This window comes from Acanthamoeba castellanii (assembly GCF_000313135.1).
Source record: "Acanthamoeba castellanii str. Neff unplaced genomic scaffold scf7180000084567, whole genome shotgun sequence".
Lineage (NCBI taxonomy): Eukaryota > Discosea > Longamoebia > Acanthamoebidae > Acanthamoeba > Acanthamoeba castellanii.
In genome coordinates, this window is record NW_004457516.1 from 72930 (window position 1) to 85286 (window position 12357).

Below are 12357 nucleotides of genomic sequence, written 5' to 3' on the forward strand. Positions count from 1 at the left end.
TTCTTGATTGCCACGTGTAATTGCAGAGAGCCCAAGGATGGCGAAGAGGGAGAGGGCTCGGTCTCCCCAGCTGCAGAATCTTCGCTCTTGTCGGGCGCTTGCATTTCGGCGCCCTCTGTGCTCCTACACAAGATGGCGATTGATCTACTCTTCGGGTTGGCTCTGCGGCACGAAAGCGAACTCCCCAATAATTGAAAATAATTAATAATTTCAATTGACCGTTACAGGAAACGAAAGAAAACGAAAGAAAATTTAAGTAAAAATAAAAACAGGGCCAACAATGCAGACGCAACGCACCCCGTTCTGGGAGCTGCTGTGCGGGCTGGAGGAGCGGTCCCTGCGAGAGCAAGACGCATCAAGTGCTGACGCAACCTCTCGCAATTCGGCCGATGAGGCCACCCCCACCAGTACGCGTTGTGTGGGTCAAGGGGGGGCTATGTTTGGCTCCTACGTGGAAGAACTCGCGCACCGCCTGGACGAAGTCGCGCTGGCTGGCCTGTGCCGGGCGGACATGGCGGCACGCGTGGCGCAGCTGCACGGTCGCCAGACCTCTTACGCCCTCGCTCTCAACTGCTCGGGCACTGCCTTCGTACGCTCGTTCTCCATCCCCTTGTAAGGTGCCTGTGACAAGTTGAGAGTTGACTCTGATGAGGTGCAATGGTCAGTTGCACCGCAAGAGGCAGGCCGATGGTGATGCTGAGGAGGACCAGCACGACCAGTACTGTGTCCAGTTGTTGGTGCGTGCAGCTGCTGATCCGTGTGCACGTGCATCTTTACAACTCCATTTCTGGTGGGTTGGACAGGAAGGCCTCAATCGCCTTGGGTGCCTGGTGGACGGCAGCAAGGCGGTGAAGACAAGCGACCCATTGTTCCGTTCCTTTGTTCGCTTCCAGGTACGCGCCCAGAGCTGGCAAATAAAGGCCTTACGTCAGGGTGCGGTATGCTCACCCCTTACTCTCATTGCTGACAACGACACCGCCACAACAGTTCAACAAGCTCAAAAGCATGGGCAAGATCCAGTACGAAAGTGCGGCTTGTGTGTACTCGCGTCGACGGCGAGAGCGGGTTCATGATCACTACCGGTATCCACCATCCTCCAATCGCCCGCTACACTTTGCTATTTTCATTTGAGTAACTGACCAGTCAGCACGCCAGCCTTAAAGGCGACGGGGTCATGCCCACGGCTTTCGTAGCGGTGAGGCAGGAGATCCTGATGGACCGCCTGCCCGAGACTTCTGGCCTTCGCCGCCTCCCGCCGCCTCTAGACCAACAGCAGCTCACTGTGTGCGTCGTGAGCCTGTGCCCCGCCAATGCACCCGAGTTAGTCTACGGCCAGACGTGCTGTCTCGTCTCTCCGGATGCCAAGCTGGGCCTCTTCTCCGTCTCTTACGACCCACACACCCCCGCAGCTGCCTCCTGCCCGGCCAACGACAGCGATGACGATCAATTGTGGGTCGTGTGCACCGCAGAGGCCATGGTCCACCTGCAGTACCAGGGGTGGCAGGTAGCGGCAAGTAACGCGCCCGCAGGGGATCTGGATCCAGCCCCAACGTGTTTCCTAGGCCTCACCGGGCGCGATCTGCTTGGAGCAGCCGTGCGGTGCGGCATTACCGGCCAGCCGTATGACGTCGTGCCCATTCTGCCCTCTCTCCTGCCCCCGCTAGAGGTCTGTACCCTCCCCTCCCACCATCAGTCGTCTCGGTCTGCTTCTGCTTTGTGGAGACTGGCTTACTCACACCCGATCCGTGCTTCCTGATGCGTATAGATGGCGGAAACGGGCGTCTGGATTGGTGCTCCAGGAGCCTGGACGGAGCACTTTCTGGCGTGCCGCGCTGCAGCGGCGAACGGCAAACAGTTTGGCATCAGCGCAGACATGGTAAGTCCTCTACACCAAGAGCTCTTTTTCTACCTTTTCTAATGAGTCGTTCGTGCGTCTGTATGCAGATACTGCCCGATATCAGTGGTATGATCGACGCGCGCAGTGAGGGGGTTGATGATGACCTTACGAACAATTTGTCTCGCACAGTTGGGGAGGACAAGGAGATGGGACCGTTGCTGGGTCGGCACCTGGCTGAGCAAATGACCGAGGAAGAGCTGACCCAGCATCGCCTGCCGGCAAGGCTCGCATATTGGCAGTACCGGCGAGCGCACATCGAGCTTGCAATCGAACCGTGGAAAGGAAGGTACGGGAGCGGCGCTCTTGGCGCCAAGATAGTTCCGGCCCACAATTCACTCACAACACATTGTCTTGCCCTCACACAAAAGGTTGTTGTCAGAGGTCTACGGGGCATTGCGACAAAAAGTGCTCTCCTCGCCGCAGTGCTTCACTTACTATGCCACCGAGAGCGAGTGCCTCGACTATGGAGGTTTGGCGATCTCATGCTACACATTGAGCGCATGCGTATGGTGTGACCAACTCTTGAGCTGAGCTGAGCTGAGCTGAGCTTCCCTCGTTCCACAGGTGAGAAGCTCATAGTCGCGACCCGGCGCAGATACTTTATCGACTTCACTGGTGAATGGAAGCAAGAAGTAAGTGACCTTCTCGACCAAATGGAATCCCAGAAGCGCATCAGCGAGGTATTACTCTGCCACCACCAGGATTCTAGGGGTATCCCTCATTGCCTCACAACCACGAATGCCATCTTCTTCTTACCAGTACGCTTCTGGCAAGCTCAAGCACACTTTGCGCGACATTCGAGACTGGTCCTTCGCACAGAGACGCATGCACGGAACAGCACTGCCCTGGGACAACAGGTATGTATCTCGAGCTATATAGCGGTTTGATCCGGTCGAATGAAAGTGTCAGTCTGGCTGGTCAGCCTCACACGGAGGGTATCAGGTACAGCATCGACCCGTATTCGGAGCAATCGCTCGTGCACGTCTTCCTCACCGTTGCGCACGAGCTTACAGGTTGCTTCCTCCCCCCTCTCAAGCGTTGTGTACTTTCTCTTGATTGCGCTGACACGTTTTCGTGGTGTCGTTCAGGCAAGGTAGCAGTTGATGACGTAACGGACGAAGATTGGGAGCGGATCTTCGCTCTCGGTCCGTCGGATGGGCCACCGCCCGCCGCCAGTCGCGTTCCGCATGCCGTGCTGGCCGCTGCTCGACAGGCGTTCCAGCACTGGTTGGTGCCACCCAAACGCCGCCGCCCTGTCGCAGTGACCCTCGGTCGGCTCGGCCTCACCCCTCCTCTTCTCTCTCTCTCTTATCATCACAGGTACCCTCTGGCGACACTCAGCCTCCCCGACAAGCAGCTAGCCTTTTCCGTCGGAGTGCATTCGCTGCTTCACCACGTGGCCCTGTTCGGCCGCCGCATGTGCCCGCAGGTGCGCGTCCACAAAGGCCTTCCCCCCCCCGAATGAACCTCAGCACCGTGGCACGACACTAACGCTCGTAGTACAGGCAATCGACCTGGCCCCAATGGCCCACAGGTACCAGAGGAGAAGAGAACATTGATTACGTTTCGGTATCACGCCCTGGCACCGGTGCCTCACGCCCTGCGTGTTGTGCTTCTTCAGGCCGTTCGTGAGGCGCGATATTGTGGAGCTGGCCTCGCATTCCGCCTCTGTCGTGCGATTGGTGATGGCCATGGGCCAGAGCGCAGACATGGAGCACCACGGCGGGCTCGCCCGACTCTACCACCTGAATGAGACCCTCAGGGTATACAACTCCCTCTTGCCTCTGGAAGAGAATGATGAGAATCTCAACTATATTGCCAACTCTTAAAACAACACCAGGGCCTGTGCGCCGGAGAACAAGCCATGCGGAGTGACTCGATCGTACGTACAGCTGTAGCTGATGCATGCGCGGCCTATCGGGTGGTACTCATCAGAAGAGACACATGTTTGTGCAGAAACAAGTGATGCACCGTCGAGCGCTGGTTCTGTTCGCCCATTTCCACTCGCCGGAATCGCCGTTCGCGATGCTGCCGCTCGAGCTCGTGGGCCACATTGTTGGGTCCATCACCACGATGGGCTGTCCCGGATTTGATGACCACTACCTGGTTCGCGCTTCTTCGCTTCTCCTCCGCCATCACAAGTCGAACCTTCTCATTCTCTGCGATGCCAGATGCACGTGGACAGGCTGATGCGAAGCGGGACCAGCGAGTGCTTGATTGACATTGCACACGCCCTCGCGCAAAACGACTTTAGGGAGGTGGTCCGAATCACACTGGACGTCATGCCACACGTCCTCGACCGGTACATAGCACCACACTGGCCGACTTCAATTCCTCCGTTCTGATGGGTGCTGAGCGATTCTAAATAGATATCGACGGGCTCTGGGCAAGCAAGGCACCGACGCACTCAACCGCACACTCATACGGCGCTTCTACAAGGTCCCATTGCTTTTACATTCCATCGTTGGCGGGAGGCTCTTGTATGCAGTCTCGCCTTACGCCACTGGCTGTGGTCGTGATGATCTGCGCAGATTCAAATGTGTGCGCTGTGGCCAATATGCCCGGTCTACTGCGCCTACGCATGGACCACGCACCTCAAGGCCACTAGCACCATGCCCGACTACTGGCGCAAGTTCGTGCGCGATGTTGATGACGGCTGCGAGGATGAGGCCGAAGATGATGGAGTTTCGAGGATACGTTCAAAGCTGCGCATCGACGTGGAGATCGACGAGAAGGTGGCCGAGCAGAGTAGCTACCTCATGTCGCTCATCGAGCGGCTCAAGGCGCTCAAGAAGCGCAAGCGTGGCGTGCCATCGAACGAGCTCGTGGCGCAAGTGACGGTGTGCCGGGGCCAGCCCGAGTGGGCCACGCCGATCGTAGCGCTCATGGAGGAGCACCTCCGGGGCGCCAGGCCCAGCGACCAGCAGCCGGCCCTGAGCAGCTACACCAAGCAGGTCGCACTGAAGCTGCTGCTCGAGCAAGCACCGTACATGCGCCACAAGTCCGCCGAGTTTGTCCCACTACTTGAACACCTCTGGGTACTCTTCTTCCTCTTCTTCTTCAAAGCCAACGCTCACGCTTGTCACCGTACAGCGGATGACGGTGGAAAGACGGTCTGAGCAAGCTGGCGCGGGAGCGGGTGCGCTGGCGTTCGACGAGGCGCGGCTCCTCGAGCGCATGGCGCCGTTCGTCGCCAGCTCGGCAGGTCTGGCCGGCCTCCGACTGACACCGTCGGTCGATGGCAGCACCGCAACGACCGTGGCCTCTCCCGCGGCACGGCTCCTCCCCGGCCTGCCCGCCATCGAGTGGCTGCTGGCCTTCGCAACCACGGGCTGATGGGGCCAGCAGCCACCTTACCACCTTCCATAATCTTCATCTTGACCTTCATCCGAACGTGGTCAGGTCAAGTGGTTGCATTAGTGCCAGGGTCGACGATGCCCGCCAGGGCCTCGACCCGTCGGGCCACATCGGCGATGGCACCCTCCATCGCGGCCACCCCGCCGTCGGCCTGCCTGAGCCACGCGCTCCGCTCGAGGAAGGCCATGCTGCTCTCGTGGGCGCGGCTGTAGAGGGTGGCCACCTGCTCGTCGAGCCGTCGCTGCTCGGCCGCCGTTGCCGCCCGCAGCTCCTCGGGGGTGCTGGCCTTCACCTGGCGGGCCAACTCTCCCAGGCTCTTCTCCCCTTGTCGTCGTTCCCTTGCATCTGGTGATCGGGACATGAGAGAGCAGAGCCTGATGAGCTTAGGCCTGCACCACACGATTGGTGGCTTGGGGGTTGGGGGGGGCTCGTACAGGCGAAGAGATCCAGAGGTGGGGCCTGCTGCGAGGGCAGGTAGACTCCAACCAAGGACTCCTGCTTCAGTGCCATGGATGCCAGGTCCTCGCCAATGTCCTCCAGAGACAGCGGCCGCCCACCTCCACCAACCTCTGCATCTCCCATCTTCGTAGTTTATATTTTCCTTTTAGTTTCTGGCTTTTCTTGAACGGTGCCGGTGACCTCTGAAGATGAAGAGCAGCAGGAGAGTGGGTTCGGCGCTGGCGTTGGGCGGGAGGGTACAGCGAGGACAGAGGATGGGCGCGACGGCGCTGGGTTCGCTCGGTGCGTCGAGGCGCAGCGTGCAAACCACGCCTGGCGAGACCAAGGGGGCGAAGCCGCTCCTCATGATCCCTGGACCCATCGAGTTCAGCGAGGGCGTTCTCCAATCCATCTCCCTCCCCACCCTCAGGTGCCAACACACTTCCATCTTTCACTTTGACTTGGTTGAGCTCGGGTGGTCCTCATCATCCATTGTTCATCGTTGGTGGGGGTGTGAAGCCATGTGTCGCCCGACTTCATCGAACAGTTCGGCCAGGCCCTCGAGCAGCTGCGCTCAGTGTTCCTCACCGAGAAGGGCCAGCCCTTCGTTCTGGCCGGCTCAGGTACCATCGCCCTTCTCCCCTTGGAGGAGCTGAGCTCTTATCAACTTCACCACCTAGGTACCCTCGGGTGGGACATGGCGGCTTGCAACCTTCTTCAGAAGGGCGACAAGGCGCTCGTGGTCAACACCGGCTACTTCGGCGACCGCTTCGGCGAGTGGTGCGCGTTTTTCCTACATCATGGCGTCGCCCACTCCCACAGTCCCTTCTCACACACTCACGCCTCTGCGTGTGCTTCCCGTTTGTCAGCCTGACGGCTTACGGTGCGGATGTGACCCATGCGCGCACAGACATAGGCAACTGCCCTTCGGTCGCCGACGTCACGCAGCTGCTCGGCCAAAGGTTGTTTTCGTTGCTCGACTTGAAGAACTTGAAGAAATGCACTTACGTGAGCTTTCATGCACCATCACCGTCACCGCACAGGGACTCGTTCAAGATGGTGACCCTGACCCACGTGGACACCTCGACGGGCGTGTTGGTCGACATCAAGTCCTTTGCGCAGGCCATTCGCAAGCACAGCCCCAACGCCATCGTGGTCGTTGACGGCGTGTGCGCCTCTGGAGGTGACGACACCCTCCCTTGATTCGTCTCCCGATATTCTATGCCCAAAACGAAGCGTGTGCACTCTCCTGCGACAGGCGAGGAGCTGCGCATGGACGAGTGGGACGTAGATGTGGTGCTGACTGCGTCGCAGAAGGCCATCGGCGTCCCGCCGGGTCTCGCGATCCTGATGGCTAGCCAGCGTGCCATGGTGCGTTTTGAAGCACACACACGCGAGCTCTTCAGCTTCTTCACACTAAGCCGTGTGTGTCGTGCGTGTGCGGTTGTGCGTGTGCGGTTGTGTCGCTGTGTCGTGCAGTCCCTGTTCAAGTCGCGTACGACTCCGGTGGCGAATTACTTCTGCGATTGGTCCAAGTGGCTTCCCATCATGGAGAGCTACGAAGGCAGGAAGCCCGCCTACTTTGCCACGCCTCCCGTCAACCTCATCCGCGGTCTGCACACCAGGCAAGCCACACTCACCCCCCCTCTCCTCCCAACCCGCACGTGGCGATCCATGTGGTCCATTCCTGTGTTGTCTCACAGTCTTCACAGCCTCTACGAGATCCTGAGCGAGGGTGAGGGCGCCATGGACAAGCGCTTCAAGGCCCACCAGACCGCTGGTAAGGCCGTCAGGGAGGCTGTCAAGGCACTGAACCTCACCGTACGATCACATCGCATCAGGAGTGGACTAATGACTGTGTCTCGTGTTTCTGACACTCTGCGGGGCGGCGTACGTGATTGATCGCAGACCGTTGCCGTCAGCGACAAGCTGGCCGCCAACACCATCACGGCGGTGCGTTTCCCGCAGGGTGTCAGCGGCCCAGCGCTCCTCCCCAAGGTCAAGGCTCACGGCGCCGAACTTGCTGGTGGGTCCCTTTTCCAACGCTTTTTCGGCTTTGCGTGTCGTGTGTCGTGTGTGCGCCCTGTGTCCCTCTTCATCGAGTAGAGACTAACGAGACACGTTGGCGCGCGCGCAGGTGGTCTGCACCAGGCGATCAAGGCCGAGTACTTCAGGATCGGCCACATGGGAGTGTCGGTCACCGATCTCAACCGCGGCCACCTCGAGCAGACCATCAGAGCCGTCGAGCAGGGTCTGGTCGAGTGCGGCTACACCGGCTTCGAGAGAGGCGCGCCTGTCAAGGCCCTCCAGCGCGTCCTCACTGCGCAGTAAGCCAAGAGTCGACAACAAAGATCAATGGAAACACAAAAGCCAAAATGAAAAATAAAATTTAATCAAAGAGAGATATCAATCAAAAGAACAAGATGTCCACCGGGTTCGGATTCCAGGGAGCGGGGCGGTGCTACCCCATCTGGCGAGACTTCGCCCTCTGCAAGAACGGATCGGCCAACCCCGGCGAGTGCACTCCTTTCTTCCAGGATTACATTACTTGCACCTACGGCTGGGTACCCCCCCTCGCAATTACGCTCTAATTTCCTATCACAATCCCTTGCCGCATTGGGTCCTGTTTCGCCTTTATCCATGCCCAAATCGCTAGCGAGCCATTCACTGTTAACCCCACAATTGCACCGCCAATCAATTCATTAGGCCGATCCCGAGAATGTTGAGCTGTTCAAGCGCCAAGTTGCGCTCTCGGAGGAGCAGGAGAAGTGGCAGAAGCAATACGGCAAGAAGATGGCGGCGCACGTGCGAACGTTCGAAACCGAGGCCGCGTACGAGGAGTGGAAGGAGAGCCTCGGCGCCAAAGTTGTCGAGACCCCCGCCACCATGGACGAGCTCAACGCCTTCACCAAGGAGAAGCTCAACCCCCAGTGATGCCCTCATCATCGCCCACTTGTGTGCTATGCGTGTATGTTGAATGAAGGCTCCACTCGTTCTTGCCCAAAACATCAGCGCACACGCGCGTGTCGTGTCACTGCACTCGGACCACCTCCACGAGCGGGAGGCCGGGCGCGAACAGGGACTGCCCGATGGTCAGCGTAGCGCCATCGACGCCGGGCAGCACCTCGACGGCCGCCACGCCCGTCTGCCGGGCGATGAAGTGCGCCAGGCGCCGGATGAAGACCTCCTCGTCGAACGATGCCTGTCGCACGCTCGCCAGGCCGCCCTCTAGCATCACCTCCTGACCACCGAGCCAATGATTGAGTTACAATAGTACAACACAACACACCACACCACCACAACACAACACACCTTGAAGTGCGCTGTCATGGCGATGAGGTTTCGGATGTGCGGCCGCAGGACTGGGTCGGCGACCACGGCCCGGCGCACGGCCTGCGTGACGTCGCCTCTGAAGGACGCACCAGTGCCAGCGCCCGCCTCCTCCTCCTCGTTGTCGTTCATAGCTGTGGCCTCGGCCTCTTCTTCAGCACCATCGATGAAGAGTGGGGTCATGACGTCGAGGATCTGCTGCGCCCAGGGAGGCAGGCCCCGACACACGGTGATGCGGGCCACGGTGCGCCCGCCCTGGCGGCGTCGCGCCGCGATGACGGATGCGACGAGGTGCTGCAGGAAGCGCGATTGCTCGCTCACGCCGCGCGACGTCGACGACCGCACGCGCGCCACGTCCATGAACCACAGGGTCGCCCCCTTGACGCCCAGGCTGATCCGCACCTTGGGCGGGACGAGCCCGTCATCGAGGCGGTAGCGGGGCTCAACGCTGACGTACTTGTACCACCAGCGGCTCATCTCGCGCGCGGTGGACTCGACGTCGGTCCGGTCTTGCGGGAGGAAGGGGCTGTTCTGGTCGTGGTCCGCAGTGGCGACCTCCTCCTTCCGCCTGGCGATCCACGAGCGCCACACGAGCGCGCTGAAGCCGCGGCACACGGGCAGCAGCGCGCACGCCGTTATCTGATCGTCACGAATGGATTGAGATAAGCCTTTTGGGTAGGGGCCTCCATCTCGAGCGAGCGGGTGTTGGGCGCGCGCGTGCCTTGCAGTATCGGCGTAGCAGGGCGGCGTTGCACTCGGGCCACGCCTTGGTCGGACCGGTACTGTCCAACACCAGCAGGCACCTGTCATCGTGCACTCTTTTATAGATTGAATGCAGATGGCTGGCGAGAAAGAGAGGAGGGAGGGAGGTAGGGAGAGAGGCCACGGACCGTGATAGGATGTGGGGCAGGGAGACCAGGACCAGGTGGACCACCTTCTCCAGGTCGTACGAGTGGAGGGCGCAGGCCACCGCCTTGAAGGCCTGGTTCAAGTCGTTCTTGAACTGGCGGTCCACCAGCGCCTGCGAATCACCGCCGCACCATCACCACCGGCCTAAGAGAAAAGTACAGAGAGAAGAGGGGGGTGGGCACGCAGGTTGGGTAGCGTACGAGGTAGGCGCTGTCGTGCTTTCCGCTGCGGCTGGCATCATGCAGGTGGCTCATGATGTGGCACACCAGCTCCAGCGGCAGCTGCCCAAACGCCGACTCGGGCTGGCGCAGGTGCGCCCACAGGACCAACGCTCGTTGGCGCTTTTGTTTGAGTGGAGAGAAGAAGAAGAACAGAGAGTGGGTATACGCCAGGGGAGGGGTCTATGGGGCGGGCGTCGTCGTACGCCAAAGTCTGCGCGCATGCTGGATCGGTGGTTGTGGAACGCCTGGAATCACTCACTTGAGCTTCAAGTGCGCACGCACGCAGGCGAACACGGGCGTGGTGTGTGGAGTGGTGTGGTGTGGAGTGGTACCTGGAGGTTGGTGTTGACCCGGTGGAGATTGTGCACGGCCAGCCTGCCGCCCTGGCTCTGATAGGTACCCCTGGCGACCCGCGTCAGACGGTTCACGGACGCGCCGAACGTTCTGTCTATTCGATGTGTCCAGCCGTACTCTACCACCACTCCGGACACCCGGACGTGCTGTGTGTGGTCATAATGAGCGCACGGCCGTGTGTGATCGTGTGGTGCGTGCGTGTGTGTGTGTGTGTGTGTATGTGTGGCATGCATGTGTGCGTGTGCGGCGACGAGGTGAAAACCGTGGGGCACATGGTAGGTCCCCAGAACGCGACGTGGCACAGGATCAGGGACCAGAGGGACTGAAGCCCGTGGGCCGAATCCGGGACCACCAGCATGTGCATTGGGTACCTGGTAAATGGGGGACGAACCACCGCCAGCGACGCCCACCGTAATTCGCTCATCATCAGCTTCTTCTTGGGGAGCCTGTGTGTGTGCTTAGTGTGCAGTGCGTGCGGTGTGTGCGGTAATGTGCGTGCGTGTGCGATGCTGCGCGTGGGAGATGACGGAAGGGTGCAAAGTTACCACGAGCGGAAGGCCTGGCGGGCCTCGGCTAGCACGGCCCAGAGCGCGGGCTCCACGACGGACTCGTGGACAGGGGGTCTGCCCATGGGCTGGAACACGGCGTCCCAGTCCCGATCCGTCATCACCCCCTGTCGCGGCATTATCTTCACCACCGATGTCAGCGCGTGTGCGACGAGTGAGGAATGGAATGTATGGAATGGAACGTATGGAGCGCCAACATACCTCGCAAGATGTGCGCAACAGCCAGGAATGCGTGCACCAACGCTTGCTCGCACGTGGCGCGAGCACCAGCCTCATGATATATATCACCACAGGCCCGGGACACCAGAGCGAAGGTCAGCGCAGCGATGAGTGGACTACCCTTTTGCTAGGTGGGTGGATGGGGGGCTGCGTACTCGGGCGCCCAGGGCAGGGTGACGCCAGTGCCCGCGTATCCGGTGATGAACCACCTGTTCTGGGCGTTGAGTGCCGTGGCCAGCCGGCACTGCCAGGCCTATAACGACCCCTCCCCCAGATCAGTGTACATACGACTTGTGGGTGTGGGTGTGGTGGAATCTCAGGAATGCATGAGGCGTACGTTGTTGATGCATTCCTTGTTGCGCAGCTGCTCGATGACGTGCAGCGCGTCGGCCTTCCACTCCTGCGACGCCCGGCCATCGCCAGCCAGGGGGAAGTAGTAGCTGTCCATCAACGCCACGATGCAATCGTCGCCTGGCGGTGAGCCACACACATTGTGTGGTGAGATGTTACAATCGTTGACTGCTCGTTTTCATAGACAAAATTGTTGAGCGGGAGCGGAACCGGCCAAGGAGAGCACTTGCGCGTCGCAGGTGAAGTAGGAGAAGGCGTGCGGGCTGGCCAAGACCCGTTCTTTGCCGGCGCAGACCAGATCGACGATAGACCTGAGCGTAAGGATCACCCACAGGCCAACCGCCACCATCATCATGACGTCATCATCATCATCAACGTCGGTGGGTGGTGGAAGAAGATGAGGCGCGGCGAGTACTCTGCGTGCTCAGTATCCGCGCCCTCTGCACTGATGTAGAAATAATCGGAATTGGCCTTGGGGTCGCTCTGGTAAACGTATTAGGTAGGTCACGGTGGCAGAGAGCGCAAGGAAGTAGCACGAGTGGCGAGCGTACCGGTAGCTGAACCTCGACGGACACGGTGCTCTTGAGTTGTCCCGCGATGGCGCAGCGCACCTGCAGCCCCGCCATATCGCAGCCCCTCATCTCCGCCAGCTGCAACAACTCTCCGCGCGTCTTCTTGATCGCTCGGGGCGCCGTCTTCGCGACTGTCTCGGTCT

The 12357-nt window shown here is 60.1% G+C and overlaps 6 protein-coding genes across 6 annotated transcripts in view; 3 read left to right on the top strand and 3 right to left on the bottom strand.

Moving 5' to 3' along the window:
• Positions 1 to 280: 280 nt before the first annotated feature.
• ACA1_037170 (uncharacterized protein) lies at positions 281 to 5233 on the top strand (the record flags this gene model as incomplete). Its single annotated transcript, XM_004340894.1, has 23 exons — positions 281 to 407; positions 429 to 589; positions 666 to 737; positions 804 to 893; positions 988 to 1019; positions 1144 to 1504; positions 1766 to 1876; positions 1945 to 1963; positions 2027 to 2183; positions 2266 to 2366; positions 2462 to 2577; positions 2657 to 2754; positions 2846 to 2910; positions 2986 to 3128; positions 3255 to 3326; positions 3403 to 3431; positions 3519 to 3660; positions 3738 to 3779; positions 3854 to 4003; positions 4069 to 4199; positions 4267 to 4336; positions 4429 to 4935; positions 4991 to 5233. 23 exons carry the CDS (start codon positions 281 to 283, stop codon positions 5231 to 5233), a joined length of 3039 nt encoding a protein of 1012 aa, XP_004340942.1.
• Positions 5234 to 5300: 67 nt separating this feature from the next.
• ACA1_037180 (uncharacterized protein) lies at positions 5301 to 5836 on the bottom strand (the record flags this gene model as incomplete). Its single annotated transcript, XM_004340895.1, has 2 exons — positions 5301 to 5599; positions 5689 to 5836. 2 exons carry the CDS (start codon positions 5834 to 5836, stop codon positions 5301 to 5303), a joined length of 447 nt encoding a protein of 148 aa, XP_004340943.1.
• Positions 5837 to 5967: 131 nt separating this feature from the next.
• ACA1_037190 (aminotransferase, class V, putative) lies at positions 5968 to 8023 on the top strand (the record flags this gene model as incomplete). The annotated part of the gene is made up of 8 exons (XM_004340896.1): positions 5968 to 6122; positions 6212 to 6315; positions 6373 to 6472; positions 6736 to 6875; positions 6951 to 7063; positions 7172 to 7513; positions 7601 to 7718; positions 7830 to 8023. The coding sequence occupies 8 exons, from the start codon at positions 5968 to 5970 to the stop codon at positions 8021 to 8023; spliced, it is 1266 nt and encodes a 421-aa protein (XP_004340944.1).
• Positions 8024 to 8115: 92 nt separating this feature from the next.
• On the top strand, positions 8116 to 8626 carry ACA1_037200 (uncharacterized protein; the record flags this gene model as incomplete). Its single annotated transcript, XM_004340897.1, has 2 exons — positions 8116 to 8256; positions 8399 to 8626. 2 exons carry the CDS (start codon positions 8116 to 8118, stop codon positions 8624 to 8626), a joined length of 369 nt encoding a protein of 122 aa, XP_004340945.1.
• A 97-nt stretch (positions 8627 to 8723) lies between these two features.
• ACA1_037210 (uncharacterized protein) lies at positions 8724 to 11173 on the bottom strand (the record flags this gene model as incomplete). Its single annotated transcript, XM_004340898.1, has 7 exons — positions 8724 to 8933; positions 9005 to 9620; positions 9913 to 10043; positions 10132 to 10272; positions 10485 to 10652; positions 10769 to 10877; positions 11052 to 11173. The coding sequence occupies 7 exons, from the start codon at positions 11171 to 11173 to the stop codon at positions 8724 to 8726; spliced, it is 1497 nt and encodes a 498-aa protein (XP_004340946.1).
• A 245-nt stretch (positions 11174 to 11418) lies between these two features.
• The window catches only part of ACA1_037220 (uncharacterized protein), a gene marked incomplete at both ends in the record, with an annotated part of 1728 nt that continues 789 nt past the window's right edge, over positions 11419 to 12357 (bottom strand). Inside the window, 5 exons of the mRNA XM_004340899.1 lie at positions 11419 to 11544; positions 11629 to 11762; positions 11853 to 11953; positions 12058 to 12125; positions 12194 to 12292. Coding sequence (XP_004340947.1) covers positions 11419 to 11544; positions 11629 to 11762; positions 11853 to 11953; positions 12058 to 12125; positions 12194 to 12292 — 528 coding nt within the window. The remainder of the gene's footprint in view (positions 11545 to 11628; positions 11763 to 11852; positions 11954 to 12057; positions 12126 to 12193; positions 12293 to 12357) is intronic.